The 16,579-nt window shown below is 45.9% G+C and overlaps 1 protein-coding gene and 1 long non-coding RNA gene across 4 annotated transcripts in view; one reads left to right on the top strand and one right to left on the bottom strand.

Moving 5' to 3' along the window:
- PSD3 (pleckstrin and Sec7 domain containing 3) overlaps positions 1-16,579 on the top strand; it is a 110,217-nt gene that overhangs the window by 11,258 nt on the left and 82,380 nt on the right. The window contains exon 2 of one of the 3 annotated variants that reach the window (XM_017822468.1): positions 5,108-5,216. In XM_017822468.1, the coding sequence (XP_017677957.1) occupies positions 5,108-5,216 (109 nt within the window). Of the gene's footprint in view, positions 1-5,107; positions 5,217-12,190; positions 12,275-14,141; positions 14,387-16,579 lie in introns of those variants that run through there. The other 2 variants (XM_017822470.1, XM_017822469.1) reach the window with 2 other exon arrangements.
- Positions 174-14,997, bottom strand: LOC108501001. The gene is made up of 3 exons (XR_001876110.1): positions 14,830-14,997; positions 5,452-5,643; positions 174-3,402 (listed from the first exon to the last, which is right to left on the bottom strand). It is a non-coding gene; the product is annotated as an uncharacterized LOC108501001 (long non-coding RNA).

Here is a 16,579-nt window from a genome sequence, read left to right as displayed (position 1 = left end):
AGTTTTTTTTTTTGAGATTTGGGGGATTTTTAGGGGTTTTTTCGGGGTCTTTTTTTATCATTTTTTTGGTCGTTATTGCGATTTTTCTTTTGCATTTTTGGGGGGGGTTTTTGTTAATTTTTGGGGGGATTTTTTTTGTTTTTCTGGGGATTTTTTTGTGATTGTTTTTTGGGTTTTTTTTTTTTTTTTTGAAGCTAGCTCCACTACCAGTTACTGTATTTCTGTAATCTCTGGGGAGACTTTGGGGTGCAAAAGACAAGATGAAGGTACAAGTTTACACTCCTCTGGAGAGCATAAACTCACTGTACTGAGGTATATGACAGGCTGCTGAGAGGCACTTGGTTTTTTTGTCACCAGAGATGCTGATGAAGCAATGAGAATGGAGCAAGCACAGCCTGGGATTAGAAATGCTGCGGGTGCGACTGTGAAGTTCTCTGTAGTAGACTGTGCTTTTCAGGCATCCTGCAAGGCTTTTTTTCTGCTTCCTTGAGTAGTGCCAACAGCTCTGTTGCAGCCACTGCAGCATCTCCCCGCTAGCCTCAATGAAACCTCCAGGAAGCACTGTGCTGCCAGTGCAGGGGCTGTTGCCTGCTGGCAGGGAGCTGACATCCAGCAGTGGTGTGGCCAAGGGGGAAAGCACTCAGCTCTGGAAAAAGCAGCTGTGCACATGCAAAATGTGTAAAACTGGGGCTCCCCCGAGGCTTCTTCATGGTATGGCTTAGCTGTGGAGACCCACACCCTAACTGGCCAGTCCCTCCACATTTTCCAATAAGCCTAGAAGAATTCCAGTAATGTTTCTTTCTGGGGACAGGGTGGCTGGGTTTTATTAAGCAAGCTTGTAGGGGTCTCCCTGAGGACGCTTTGACTTCTCTGTCCCAGCTAAAAGCCCTCTGTGAAAGGTTGTTAGGCCACTTCCTACTGATGTTTTCCTTTAGCATGAGTGCACTCCTGCTGTCCAGAATATTGGCTAGCTCTTGCTCCCTGAAGACTCGTGCTTGAGCACCCATCCCATTCTGCTGTTCCTCAAGCATGGGTCGCCTGCAAGAATTCAGTCTATTTTGACAGCATCTGTCCTCTGAGGGAGTCTGAGAAACTCCAAACTGACATTTGCAATTTAATTATCTGCTCCTTTGAAAAACTCCTCCTTATTAGACTTTTTTGAAGAAAACATATGACCTTAAGTGTGAATACTTCAGGAGGCATGGGTTCAAACTGGCTCCTTGTGCTCAGACTGACCTGTTCCTTGTCACAGCAGCCATGGACAATGTCATCCCCTTCCACTGAGATGGAGCCTAGCTCTCCTGTCAAGCTCAGCTGCAAATGGTGGTGAGAGAACAAGACTTTGATACTCTTCATTTAATGCTCTCTGACATGTAGGTATGGAAAAAAAAAAAAAAGGCTCCAAGAAGAAAACAGTTTGTCCCAAAAAAGGCCCCAACCAGAACCTCAGTGAAATTCAAAAGAGGATGCTTCAGTGCTTCTCTTCCATGGAGAAAGGAGAAGCATTTTCTTCGGGCTTTTATGACTCACTGTGCTTATCTAAAAACCACTGGGATTTTTGGGAGGGCATTTTGAGGGGAGCTCATGACTGAAGCTGAAATGAGAGAGAAACTGTGCTTCAAGAGAGTCAGCAGCTCTTGTCGGGGGCCTGCCTAAAGGCACCTTTCAGGGGTGAACTGTGGGAACAGTTTCTCCTTGCAGATGTTGCCCCGCAGCCCCAGTTCACACCTCCAGACAGCAGAGCAGAGGCAGCTGGGCTGACATATCTGTCCTTGGCAGCTCCTGCTGGACATGGATTCAGCAACTTCACTTCTTGTACTAGCCTGAAACCACCATGAGTGCCATATCCTGAACAATCTCTGCTCCCTCAGCAAGGAACAGAAAGCCAGCAAGGTGGGACACCTGTAATGACCATGCCAGTGCCTTCTGCAGGGTCAGCAGAAACTGGTCTGGTGTGTTGGCAGGAGGTCTGAGGGGTGAGGGCTGCCAAGGCCAAACTAATGCAGCCTCATAAATGTTATCTAAAATTCACTGAGAGGCAAATGCAGCTGCCCCAACTCCCGACCAGGAACTGTGACGGAGAGAAGTAGGCTTGATGAAACATGTTCAAACAGGCAGAAAGCACTGCAAGGGTGATGCATAAATGGGCAGGAGCTTGATGCCTCTCTGCCCAGACCGTAATCAGACTGAAAAATAGTGGGTATGTGGCTCATGAGAAATGTTGTATGTACAACTGGGCTGATTTAAGGGGATTGATGCTCTGAGTGTCACCCTCTCCAGGAGTGACAAAGACCAGATGCATCAAAGGTGGTGGTTAAAGCCCTCTGAGGGAAGCAATTATGAAATGAGATGACCTGGATGCAGATTTCTTTGCCCTTGAGCTGAGAGAGAAGGCTTAAGCAGGAGTTTTATATCCCTTTCAATCTTGCTTGTATTTAATCTTTGCTAATGCAGTTTGGAAAGCACCATGAATGTTTGTCCAGGCCTTTTCTGGGATCCTGGTTTTAGGGCATGCTGACCTCTGCAAGGCTTGGGTGAATTGAAAGAAGAAAAGGAGAGCACACTCTTGATTTGAACACTGGTAAATCAGCGGTCTTAAAATCGAGCTCTGAACTCAGTGTCTTTGTTCTCTCCCTCTCTTGTGTTCTTTTCTTAATATTTCTTTTTTGGATGAAATATGATAAACTTTTTCCTTAAGCCTGGATCTGGAGTTTCTTTACACAGTTCCTTTTAGTGCTCTGACAGCCTAAATAGATGTTAAGTTCAGCTGTTCCCATACACAAGCCAGTATCTGTAATTCTCATCAGTGGTGCTGAGCACTTCTGAAAATCAAGTTATCCCTTTCAGATGCCAAGACAAAGGTCTTGCAGCCTCTCTTTATGCACCTAGTTCTGATAAATGCTGCCCAGTACATGGAAACCCCATTAATCTAACAACTTATGTCTGCCTGTTATTGGGCAATGCAGAGGGTGCTGTGAACAAGACTCTTCTCCATTGCTTTACGATGAGGTGCAGGCAAATACAGACCCTTGGAACATGTGTTTGCTGGCAGGGATGTTCACTGCAGCAGATGTCTGTGAAGTCTCAAAAAGCAAGGCTGAGGTATGGAAATACTGTGTCCCAGAGGTGCATAGATCAGAAATTCCTGACTGCTCAGGAACTGGACTCTTCTGTTCGTTTTATTTTCCATTTCATTCATCCGTGACTGGGATTTGGCACCAGCTAGTTTCTAGCCATCCCATCCTTTCACATCCATATCTGGGTAGGTTGAATTTTTGTCTGGCTCTGTAAGCTACTCCTGTCCAAGCTGTTGCAGACAAGAGCCTTCTCCTGTGTGAGCTCTGGGTCCAGCTATTCCTCTTCTAGCCCTTCATGCCTCCCTTCCTGTGAACAAATGCAGCCCTGTAAAAGCAGGAGAGACATGGAGGCTTTTTCCAAGCTCATTTTGTCTTGCTCATGGAAGTCATCTTTGTGCTAGAAAACCCTTCACCTGTTTCACCACATTTTTTCCAAAGGATTTGGTACCCTAGTGTTAGCACGTCCATCAAAGTACTCAGAGCTCTAGTGATGAGTAGTTGGACCAGTGAACGGTCCAAATAAATCTGTCCAAGACCCCTGTGTAAGATCTGCTGCCTGTTTCGGACAGAGTGGTGTCGGACTAAATCCTGCAGAACTAGTGCAGTGCAGAAAGGCAGGAGTAGAAATGGAGTAAAAGGCCAGGAAAACCTGGAGCAAAACCGTTCGAGGGCATGGGGCAAGATAGCTATTTGCCAATATGCTCGTGGAAGAAAATGTAATTGTTGGGGAGGTGGAGGAATGTATGGATTTCATCCATTGCTGATTAAAGAGCCTTGACCTGTGAATTACGTGTCCCCTGTACTTTGAATTTATGTTTGTAGATGACGCTTCTCCTAAGGTATTTGATAGAAATGCATAAAAGTTATTGTTGTCCTGGGGGGCAGAATGTTCCATCTGACTTCTTTTTTTAAGAATATTTTTGTAAGCTCAGGTCTTCAATATGAACGATGCAACGACTTGCTATGCTGCAACAGTTGAGTGCCTCGAACATAGAGTGTGAATATAAAGTTTACTGAAGAATTTGTGGAGTTAATGATTTATTTCATCTGTCAATTCAAACGGAAGAATTACGGGCTCCGTCTTGCCCAGCTGGGGAGACACTTAATGCCGACTGCAGATAGTTTTTGCACTACAGCTTATTGCTGGTGTGTGCTTTACCTTGGGGATTTGATTTGTCCCCACCTGTTCAGAAAGGTATTTTGATCTTAGTCCTGCAGCCTTTATCTCCTCTGAGAAACTGGACCTTTACTCTCTCAAACTGCTTCTTAACAAGGAGGGAGCAGGGTGAAGGTGCTGGTGGCACCAGACCTGGGTGGGCAGGGGTTGCTTAATTCATCTGTCCGTCCATCCCCGCCCAGGACTAGCTGGCTTCACCACTCTGTGCCTCCTCCCTGCCTCCTGGCCAGATAAGCAGGTTTGACTTGTGTGGTATTGTTATAAAACCAGGCTGGGCTATTGTCCTGAGCTAGACAGCGGCAGTCAGGCGTGGGCTGTCCAACAGGGACCCTTAGACGGTACTTGCCACATGTTTGCATACCTTATCCCTTTTTCCCATTTTTGATCATCCTTGCTGTAGCCCTTTTTCCTTCCTCCCTTTCTCTGCCCCAGCCTCTCTTCAAAGAAACAGCCTGCCCCATTTATGGTTTTCTCATGGGTCCCAGTTTTGTGACGTACAGATTCAAATTTGCTATTTCTGATACTACTCCCTTGACATTTTTAACCCTAACTGGTGTTACTGACACAGTTGGCCAGTGCTGCTGCCCTTGCAGTGGGTAAGCCTGCTAAAGATATAAGTGGTTGGGTGCTCTGACATCACTGCTTAATGCTGAAATGCTTGGGTTCAAAGACAGGCAAGCTCTTCAAAAGCATTCTGAGTTGGTGCATGTCTGCTCTGGATGATCTTGGTGGTGACAGAGTTAAATGAATACTTTGAAAATCCTTCCTGACAGCGCACCTGGAAGGATTTCACGTTCCTGCTGCTGTTTTTTCACCAAAAGGTAGATAAGCTTTATTTATTTTGACTCTACAGGCAGAAGCACTTGTGTGGGATAATGATGTATCGGCTCACGCCCAGAATGTTGCCAAGGCCAAATATGAATTTTTATTTGGCTTGGAAGAAGAGAAGCCTTCAGAAATGGGTAAGTGCTATTTATAACTATTGTATGCAAAAAACCCCCCCAAAACTCTTAATCTATTCAGGAAAGTTTTGCAGAAGCTTCTCTCTTAGTGAGCCCACAAGGGCTTGCTCACTATGCTAACGCTGCTCTTTGCTAGACCACAATGCAAGTACCAGACCAAAGGACCCTGCTGGTTTGGCCTCAGAAAATGACAGTGGTTCCCTGTGTTATACACCCACCTTTCTGTTTGGCTCACCTGGGCCACCTTGATGTGACAGCAGGGACTCATGTGCTGGAGACACACTGGTGGAGGGAATCCCTTCACTTCTGTGCGGCGGAGTCGTTTCAGCCATGAGTTCTGCAATTGCATGTGCTGAAACACGGCCATCTCTGCCTGGAGGTCCTTCCAGGAATGCCCTTCGTGGTCTGCACGCTGCTCTTCCTACAGCTAGAGGTAGGTAAGATTTTAATTTAGATACTTGAGGTGGTACCTGAACTGCTCTGTCCTCTGTAGTCAGTAATTCAAGAAATCCAGGTGCAATATCTAATATGCCTAAGGATTGGTCTTGGTCCTGTCCTTTTCATGTAAGTGCAGGGCATTTTCTACCTTTTCAGAGCCCAAGCTTAGAAGAAAGTAAATGTAGTTATTGTAACTATTTCTCTTGCCTCATCATAATTATCAACAATCCCTGCCCTCTTTGCAAAAGCATTTCCTCAGGCTGTTCTCTTTGTACCTTGATCCTTTCTAATTGCAAACTTTCTGGAATGTCACTTTTAATTAAAGAAGACTCCCTTCTTGCCAGAAAAGGGCAGCACTTTGTTCAGAAACAAACTGTGTAGGCTCCTCCACTTCAGTAAGAAAGGGAAAAGGGAAGAAAAAAAGGCAAAAAAAAAAAGGTTAAAAAAAAAAAAAGGCAGAACTGAAGTCTAGAAAGTGAGTAAACAGTTTTTTCCGGGATTTTATATAAAGTTTGGTCTCCCACTTGGGAAATCCTAATCACAAAGTGAAAAAAAACAAAACTGTAAAGGGGAAAAAAAGCCAACAAACCCCAGACCACCAAAATTTTAAATTTTAAAAGCTTTTCCAAATTGCCACAAAATGTGTATCAGATCATTTCACGAATCAGGATGACCTCATTTCTCGCTTGGAGAGACGCAGTGTGAGAGCACTGTCAGCAGGCATTGAATCAGTATTAAATAAAGTATGCTGTGTCTAATAAGTCCACGTGAATCTGGGGTTATTACCAGCCAAAACAATTATCACATGTGATGGGTATTCCGGGCTGAGTACTGAGCCCTAAAATAAAGGGTGGCAAAGAGTAAGCCAGATAAATAGATGTTTCTGGTCCTTCTCAGGTTCCTTTATTAATGAGAAACTACCATTAGGAGCTAACAATTATAATGAAAAATGGGAGTGACTTCAAGGGAGGGTTTCCAAATATTTAAACAGTGGTTAACACATAACATTTTTCAATTGTACCCGAAAACTGGGTGACATTGTGCCTACCCAGACTGGCCTCATGCTGTCTCAGGCAGATTCATCCTCCTCCTCCTCCTCCAAGGTGTTTTACCACAGTGGATAAATGAGAGTGGTAGTGCCCCTTTCACTTTTTTCTTCAAGTGAGCAGGCTTTAACTGCTTACTAGCTAGAGATGAATGAGGAAGGGGTAACTGAGGGCACTGCAGTACAAACCCAGGGCTCTGTGCACCAAATGCTGGCGTTTTTTGATTTGATATATGTCAAATATGTCATGACATATGTTTCTGGGGGAAGCAGCTATGCCTGAAAGTCTCTCTGTTCTTCTCTGTGTTAGATGGGAAGGGAAAAAACACAACCAAAAATCCAAACAAACCTGCTACTTTCTGAAGTTGCCTTTAAAAGAAAGAAGACAGGCTTTTTAGGGGTCAAAGTATAAAGTATTTTAAGCAAATGAGTGACAGGGCCAGGGCCAGGAGAAGTGTTGGTGTTTAAACTTGATCAAGAGAACGACTTGTCACTGTGGGCAATAACACTGAACTTCAATTTATGTAACCCAAAGCAGTTCACCTGTGCCATGACTGGCCTCAGAAACAGAACATAACATGTAAGCTGCTGAATGACTTAATTACTACTGCCTTCTGGTTTATCCTTTCCCTTTCTGCCACAGCCATATTACTGAAGCTCTGCTGGATGCTGTTGAGGGAATGCATTTTTTAATTGAGTACTAAAACACTTGAATCAGACAAGCCAAAGAAGGAAGAATACTTCTGTCTACCTGGGTGGGAGATGGCATACTTTGTTAGTAAGCTCCTGTGCTGATTTTTACCTTCCAGGTTGAAGCTTGTGGTCATTTTCATAGGTGAGAGGAGGGAAAATAAAAAGTTAGATGCCTTCTAGCATCTAACCTAGAAGAGGTTTTTCATCAATGATATTCAAGTGCTAATAAAGCTGTTGCATAAAAAAATTTTCTCATAATTTCTTTCCTTTGCTGTCCTCAGTTTGGTTTCGTCTGGGATGCTTGTGATTGCTGATGCCCTCGTGCTCTTGCCTTTACTGTGTGATGCCTCCTGTCTGGCTCCTCTCCTCTCTTGTCTTGTTGCCCATCCTCCTGCCCTGAATGCCTTACTCAGAGCAGGAGGAGGTCCAAGGCCCTGGGACCCTCATCTCATTGTGGGAGGGCTCGGGGCCACACATCTCCCTGCAGACCCCTCTCCTGGGGCTGCTGCTTTCCAGTGGGAGCAGGCAGGATGCACCATGTGCAGCCACGTGCCCCTGCACAGCCTGGCCACCTTCCCTGGCAAAACCCCAGCCTTCTGCCTTCCAGCTAAAGAAAATGTTTTTTAGAAACTGAATTTGGCTGGGTTGGACAAGACGTCTTCTCAGACTCGTGGACATAAAGGGTGCTTGTTGTATATGGAAACATACTCTGCTCTGGAAATGCCACAGAAACAGTGATGTCTATTGAACAGACTTATCTTTAGGCTTAGGCGTGTTACAGTCCTAATTTTTATGACTTTGCAGTTAATATGTTTAAATACCAAAAAGGAAAAAAAAAAACCCTGGCAGCATGGCTTAGTCCTAAAAAGTGCTTTCATGGGGAAAACAGTGGGGGATGCTACAAAATAATTCCTTAAGTAAACATGAAGGCCAAATACCCCATAATTCCTGTTATATGAGAAAATAAATCCAAGACTGTTGTTAGGAAGAAGATAGCTTCTTAAGATTAATAAACATTCTTTTCTCTGATGCTTCTGGGAGGAGAAAGCTTTCATCCCTCCTGTGTAACAGAGGGTGTAATCTCGTCCCTCACAAAAAAGCCCTGTACAAATAGTGCCTGTGCTGCTATGCAAATCTGGTGTTTCCCAACAGCTGCTGGAAGAAGCTTGGTTTTGAATTCCTGGTGCAACAAATAGCTTTTTGGAAAGCCTGTCACTTGCTGTTTTGTGTTCAGTGAGGTGTCATGAGGCAACTGAGCTCATTTAACAGCTTGCTTCTGCCAAAAGAGATGGTCCCAGACACACGCTGCCACGGATTGTTTCATGCTAGTTCTTGTGCTCATCTGTTTGCTTAGCAACCTTAAGCCAGCAAAAACTGAGTAACAAAAAACCCCCAAACAACGCCAGAAGAACAATTCTAATAAAAAGGCTTACTTTCTCCTGGCATTGTGTGCTGAATCATGGAAGGGGTCAAACAATGCCACAGCTGACACATGAAACAAAACCAAACACATACTTTGACCCATGCAGCATACCCCCTTCTGAACCCCAGTCATGGAAATCATTGCTTTTGCTGTAGAACTTCTATAACCTGTTTCAAGAGCAAAGGAAGAACACAATGGCTGCTTTTTTGTACAAGCAAAGCCTTTTCATGGTCTTATGATGCTGACTGAAACAGCCCTAGGAAAATTACCCTAGTATCTGTGTAAAATGAGCCCTCCTGACGTACTAGGTTGTCCTTCATCTTCTGCCTTGCTTGCTTTCTCTGTGTCACTTCAAGGCGTGCATGTCCAGCTCTGCTGCATCCTCTGTGCATTAGACAGTAGTGGCACCTTCCTGATCCTCACTCTAAAAAACTGCCCTTAGACCACAGGCACTCACGTTACATTGTTCTCATGACAGCCCAAACTGCTGACTGTAGTCTTGCCCAGTGCTCTAACCCCATTGCTTTCCATTTTGAGGCACCACCCTGTGTCATGCTTTCATCTCTTGCTCTTTCCATCTCCAGGAAATCCTGAAAGTCTGGGCTCCCTGGTCTGGTATATTCCTCTGCAGCTCTGCTTTCTCGAGAAGGTGCAAAACTGCATTTTTTGAGGGTTGGAGGACTGCCTGATTTTCACGTTCATGTTGCCTAATTACGGTGGAGGACAGGTACATCAGATCTCCTGCAGCATTTAACAGGAACACACACAAGGCTGGAATACAGAAAGCTCGGACCTGTGGTGCCCCCTCCCCCTTAATTATAATTTCATCATCCTGCTGACATACTTGACTCTCTCAGCCTTTTTTTGTTGTTGTTTTTAGTGTCCCACTAGATGGGACATTCTCTGACACACTGAAGACCCTCAGGATTTTTTAAATCTCAGTGTGTAATCAATAGTTTTCTCATAGATATCCCTGATGTTTGGCACTGCTGGTTGGCAGTGATGCAAAAAGAAGGTTAACTTTTTTAATTTAAGTCTCCAGAGGTACTGTATTAAAACTTCCCAGATGAGTTTGTGCACTGTAAGAAGTGATTACCTCTCTGGCACCAGCGTGTTCACTGGCTGTGCTGAGTATTCCTCTTTACTCCAACTTGGAGTAAACCAGGTCATTTCTGGAGAGCAGTGAGCTCTTACAGTGCTGTCAGAAGAGCACTGTCACATCGATCTGAGCACATGGAAAAATTAATGTTGGTGCAGGAGGACAGGTTGCACTGTGCTCTGCATCTCGTCTGCGTGACGGGGAGCTGTCCTGGTGTCTCCCTTTGAACTTCTGAGTCCCTCTTCCTGAGGCTGGGAGAAGCTGAGGCATGCTCTGGGGCCCTCAGGTGTGGTGTGATGGATGTCTGCGTTTCCAGTCCCAGGGAGAGGAGAACTAAAGGGGCACAAGGCATTATGCTAAGTCCCTTGCTCCACAGGAGGAAATTGTATGTCTTGTGACCTGCACTTGAAAGCTGGATAGTTCAAGTTATCATAACCTTCAGCTGTGGGGAGGAGATTACCACATCCTCGACTTGGTAAACAACAGAGTTGTTTGAAGGCCAAGGGTTTAGTACAAATAACCATTAAAATATGGGCTGTTTGTTTATTGTTTTTTTAAATGTGCAAAATTAAACACTCAGAAGTTAGGAAATGCCAGAGTTAAGCCAGTAATTGCCTCCCAGTCTGTGGCCTGTTCACTGAAGCTGAGAGCCGTGATGATGTGAGCGCAGAAATATCTGGGGACCCGGTGATGCTGGCAGCCCATCAATGTCTGGCCACATCAGATACTCTGAGCACATGTGGCACAGGCTGAACTCGGCTGAAGCTGGCAGGGCTCAGCAGCACTTTCCTGGAGGCAGTCAGGCCGTTCCCTTCCATTGGGCAGACGGAAAATGATGCATCCAGGTCAGTGGGCACAACAGGGGAGGCTCAGCCAGCTGACTTGGCTGTAGGCAGGTACTGTGGGGCACAGCTGCATTTTTGCTTGTCACCATGGCCTCCTCTCCTCTCCTTAGCTTCACCCCCATCATCTGGTGAGATGGGCAGCAAACCAACACAAACCCTCCATCGTGCTGTAGCCCTGCTTCGCTTCTGAAGCTTTCTGAAGGAAATGATGCATGTTAACCTGCTGCTGGAGATGGCTTGATAAGAACATGGAGAAGGCATTTAACTAAAATTACGGGGGTAGATGCAGTTCTGGCCTGTTACCACACTGAAGAAGTGTAACACGGTGTACAACAAGTATTTTTCCTGTTCACAGTTCACTGCTCTAACAAGTGCCTTCTGCTCTAGACCCCCACGTTGTTTATTTAGCTCTGTCCAGCTTCCTGAGGAAGGGAATCTCATTCCCTGTGAGAACTTGCTGAAAAGTTACTATGCAATGTCCAGCTGCATAGCTTGTCCTTTAGCAACAAATACTTGGAGCCTGGGAGACACACATGTCCCTCTGTGTCCTATTTTTGTTTTAGTTGGGTGCGTAAGTTGATATCCAGCTCCTGGAGTGCTTTGAGGACTGCTTAGCAAGCTTACTCTTAGCCTGGTTAATTGGTCCCAAACCCTGAAATGCAGTAAAGGACATCTTTTTCTGCAGATGTGCCTTGTTTCTGGATGGATCTGCAAAAATCCAGTTTCTGAGATCTGTGTCTAGTAGTAGTGTGGGATTTTTTAAAGCCATTGTTGCTTCCTGAAAGCAATTTTTTGAGTGTTTTGAGAAGTTTCTCTAAAAATACAATATTTTAAATATATAACATTAATTACAAGTGGATTTAGAGAGGCTGTAAAGTCTTTGTAGATGCTGCAAGTGTGAAAGCAGCTGTGAGTTGTCACTGCTCCAGAAGTTTGTTCTTCAGCTGAAGGCTCTTAGGGAGCTTTTAAAGTAATTCTTGCTGTCACTGTGTGTATCTACACTTAGAAAATCACCTGTTAGCTGCTTCCTTTCTAAATCACAGCAGTAGAAAAATAGAAAATTTCAGATTCTTTTTGGATCTGTCTTTTACATTCTGGGTTTATGAGTTTTTCCAAAAATAAGTCTTAAACCAAAGCTTGAGATTCTCACAGCCATGTTACTCCAGGGTGTGGGGCTTTAAAGAAGAAAAGTGCATTGAATATTGTAAGACTCATCCACACCCTTTTACATCAGGATAAGGAGCCCAGATACTCTCTTTGTGTTCCCTCCTGTTCCTGCTCATGCTAACAGATGTTTCACTCTACCATTTTGCTTTCCAGGGTAATGACTCTCGGGACTGAGCTATCTCACTGACCATCTGTGGCCCATGCAGCAATTTGTAGTGGATAATCCCTCTCACTAAATCCTCTCAGCACGTGCTGCATGTTAGTTTTGGACTTTGTCCTGTTTTGAGCTCACCGTAGGCCTGAGAGCTGCTGTGGCAAGGTGCCATCCTTCCTGCAGCAGGGCAAAAGGTATGGGGCTCTTTGGAGGACTCTTAATTCAGTGCAGTTGGGGTTATGCAAGTGGTCCCAAACCCTGCTTACCACTGGGAATTAGTTACCCCACCATTGTGGGGTAAAAAAAAAAAAATGCAGCCGAGTCACAGCACTGCTTATATAAGCCTTTCCATGAGGAACAGGGTTAGAACTTGTGCAATTGTAAAAAAACCCACACAAACACTCAAACAGACACACTGTGTCCCCTATATTTTACATGCTGTTTTGGTCAGTGTTTTCTTAATGGGCAGAATCTACATTCTTGACCTAGCAGCTTTTCTTACTCTGTTTCTCAAGCCATGACAACTTGGCCATCACATAACTACCAGACTCCAGCTCTGGGACTGGGCTAGCAGAGATTTGGGACAAATTTACCTAGCATGGGCATGACTGTCCTGTGGCAGACTGAAGGTACACCTCGCACAGCCTCTGGTAGCCCAACCCCCCCCCCAAATTTAGGGAACTGGGCAAGAGCAGTGATGAGCAGTACTTCTTTGATAACCCCCTCCAGTATGTAGCAAGCTGTGGGTGGGGGATTTCCTGAGCGACACACTGCCCCTGGGTGCTTGCAGGGGGATTATTTTCTTCCTTGAACCAGTTAATTTCTGGGTAACTCTGAGCTGCCAGCTGCCACACCACTGCCTGGCTGTTCGAGCATGGTGAGTGCAAGGAGCACGCTGCCTGTGCATGCTACTGGGCTCTGTGTCAAACCTCCCAGTAACCACAGCAAGGACTCCCTCTGGTTGTCTGTTTTTGAGGTGAAGAATCTCAGCCGATGTGGGCACTCCTGTGTGGGCTCTGCTATACCTCTGGTCCTCTCTATCTTCCCTGCATGTCTGCTAAGGCACAGAGGCATTGAACCAGGGCTTATTTCTAGACAGCTCTCCCCTACCTCTTCCCCCTGCTTCCCTCTTTCTCACTCAGCTTCCCCATTTCCACCAATTTGTTTTTACGTAGTGCCGCTGTAACTTTAGAAGGGACGAAGATCTGGCTCCACTTCCCCTTTTTGGGGCAAGCCAGTTGCCCAAAAAACCTAGAGCGGCTGCAAGCTGCAGAAAACCCTGCGCCCAGTCCGGTGTGGACGTTTGCAGTCCAGTTACAAAAGCACCGTGCTTGCATTATGTTAATCTCCTGGCTTTGGCTACGCCAGCCAGGCAGGACCTATCACAGCATAGAGAATGACATCATGTGGAAAAAGGGCTGCTGCGAAAGGCTGCCAGAGGCTGTGCAGCATCCCTCCCCTCTCGCGGGGGACGGCCTCTCCATCTCAGCACGAGCAGGCTATCACTTGGAATAGTTTTAGTGACCCTAAGAAGTTGTAACTTGAGGGAGTGCAGGACAAGGAGATACGTGTAACCCTCCCCTCTGGCGGGCTGCAGTAATGATATAATACCATAAATCCTGCGACTCATTCATTAAGCTCTGTCACCTGGAGATTCGTTTCATCTTTAACGCACTCACTGCTTTTTGCTTGCCCCAATTCGCCCTTCACGAATAGTGGCAAGAAATACCGAGAAAGCACGACTGCCGTGGCGCCGCACGCACGCTCACCCGTGTGCTGCCTGTGCTGGGCGCAGGGAGCTGCGGAGACATAAAATGCAAGATGACTAGGCTGCTTAGTGAGTGCTTCCAGCTCACTGATGCTGAAATGCCATAAAGCATCCTGCGCTCCGAAATCGGCACATGACTCTCAGCATCGCCATTCCACCCGATTCCTCCCTTACGGACGCGGTTACAATAAACGGCAGCAGCTAAGCACAGACGTCTCCCTGGCATGCCGTCAGGCAGCCTTGCTGGAGGAAATGTTTTTTTTCCCCCCTGCAAGCTGCCAAGGTGGACTCCTTAGCTCCTGCGATAGACTGAATGAGACTGCAGTTCCCCCATCAGTTTCATAATACTCAGAAAGCATCCATTTACATCACTGTGTGCAGTGCAGGGCACCAGCTGCCAGGAAATTTGAAACTATTTTGATTCCAGTTGACTAGAACAGCAGCAATTGAATTAGCTGGTATCGCTATAGATAAACTGATGATCTGTGCATTTTATTTCTTTGACCAATGGGTAACTGCTGGAGCTACAGTAACTTCTGTGAGTAAGGAGACTGTTCAAGCAAATATATCTAATTTCTCGAGCTAGCTAATATATATATATATATTGTATAGAGAGAGACACACACCATTCTTTTGTAAAATGTACCTGTAACCAAAATGTCTGTCTATGCTTTTAACTTGTGTTTTGCTTCCTAGAATTTCCTTTTATTATGCTGTAGACAAGCTTGCTTGACATGGAATGGTTGTTTACCTATGAAATATCATATCTATGCCTGATTTAAGTCATTAATGCTTTCAACGTCTAGTCTTCAGAAAGGCTGCCAAGTGCTGTTACGTTATATTTGCCCCGTCTCAGTTTGCTAGTCACTCACCCCCTCTCTATTTTACCTTTTTCTCTATCCATTTCTTTCTTTTTTTCCTTCTTTTTTTTTCCTTTGTTGAAAGAAGCCACCTTCAATGCAAAGTAGAAATCGGTGTTACCTGAAAGTGTGTGTCCTTTCTTTGTTTGTTTGGTGATGGGTGTTTTTTTTCCCTGCGCATCTTCAGTGCAGTCCTTAAATTTTGTTGTTGTCTTTCTAGCCTTGTTTGTAATGCAGTCATATTGGGGGATGGGTTGGACAGGATATGCCAGTAGCTGCAGCAAGACATGATGCTGTGGTGGTGGATGGGAATAAGGGAGGAGTTTCCCTTAAAGAGCTCAAGCTCCTCTAAGCTCTGGTACCTGAAATAGCTCTCTGAGCAAAGGGAAAGGCTTTGCTGTTTTAGGAGCAGGGGGTGATTGGTTGTGATTTACCTCAAAGAGTGAAGGCCTTGGTAGTCGTGTGCATGGTGGTACCTAACATAATGGGGACAGAATGCTGCTTTGGTGCCATATATGAATTTTTTTTTAATCAGACAGAAAATTAGGCAATATTCCTGCAGTATGCCATGAAGGTAAGAATCCCACTGACTTGTGCTCGCACAGAGCAGCAGTAGCAGCAGCAGTCCTTCCAGAGCAGGGATGTTGACATCTCACTGTAGAAAACAGCTTAAATTTCTACTGTGAAAGTTCTGCTCTCTTGCCCAAATGGAACACAGTTTGCAGGTGTGGCAGACGGGAGTACCCGTGAACACACTCCCTGCTCCTGCCCATCTCTCCATGCCCACGTGTGCGTGTATGTGCTCTGTATGTGTACCTCTTCTGGAGTCTGCCAGAGGGTAAAGTTTGCTTGGGATGAAGTTCAGGAGGAGAAGTAAATCAGAAACTTGCTCAAGATTGCTTACAGTCAGCAGTGGCTGTCGGCGGCAGATGGGGACGCGCAGCAGCACACTTAGCATTCACCTCCAGAAATAAGGCTGCTTCTGTTTCCCTCGTGTCGGTTCAGAAGCTAAGACAGCAATTAGCAGAGAAGAGCCTGGCCCCTTGGCAGGGTCTGTGTGTGGTGCCTTGTTAGGGCTTGGCCTCTGGAGCACATTGGCTGCCTCCCAGCCCCACAGGAGGCTGGGGACCAACGCTCTGGGCTTCCTTCCAGCAAGGCGGGGTGTGTGGGTTGGAGTGAGGCACGGGGCATCCCAGCTCCTGGGGCTCTGTGCATCACCTTTTTTTTTTTGGGCAATGCAGCCAAAGAGTGGCCTGGCCTAGCACTGAGCCACAGTGCTGTGGGCATGAGGGGAGCCCAGCTGGGGTACCTCCTGCTTGTAGGGTTGCACACTGAGAGTCGCTGTAGGTGGATGTGTCCATGAAGAAGGGTTTACGTTAGCATCTATAGTGACAGGCTCCCTCTCAGCAGTTCTCTCCTAAAAAATCCCATCTCTAGACATCAGACACATCTCTAGTGCTGAGAGAGCATCAAGCACTAAGGTTGCTGCGTTAGAGCAGTCCAGGGTTGTGAAATGGGGAAGCAGGGCCTTTTGCTGGCTTGGGGTTGGCCTGATGCAGGTGTTGCAACCACGAAGCATTAATCTCATATGTGAGTCCTGGTGGAAGTGTCCCCCAGTGGCAACCTAGTGTCTGTGCCATGAAAAGTGTGGGCTTGGAATGCACCAAGCACTGCGTGGCTGAGCTGTGTGCAAGGGGAGCTGTTTGTCTGGTGCTTTGGGCAGTTGGAAAAAGTTCCCTGGGTGCACCCACACCTGCGTGTTGGAAACCCTGCCATCAAGGCAGTCTGGTGATGCAATTGTGGACATCCTTTCTTCTTACAGCTCCCTGAGACCTTGCAGGAGAGAAGAGGTCCCTGCTTTGTCTGGTCAT

This window comes from Lepidothrix coronata, unplaced genomic scaffold (assembly GCF_001604755.1).
Source record: "Lepidothrix coronata isolate B3197 unplaced genomic scaffold, Lepidothrix_coronata-1.0 Scaffold98, whole genome shotgun sequence".
NCBI classification, from domain to species: Eukaryota; Metazoa; Chordata; class Aves; order Passeriformes; family Pipridae; genus Lepidothrix; species Lepidothrix coronata.
This window is presented reverse-complemented; position numbering and strand designations above follow the sequence as displayed.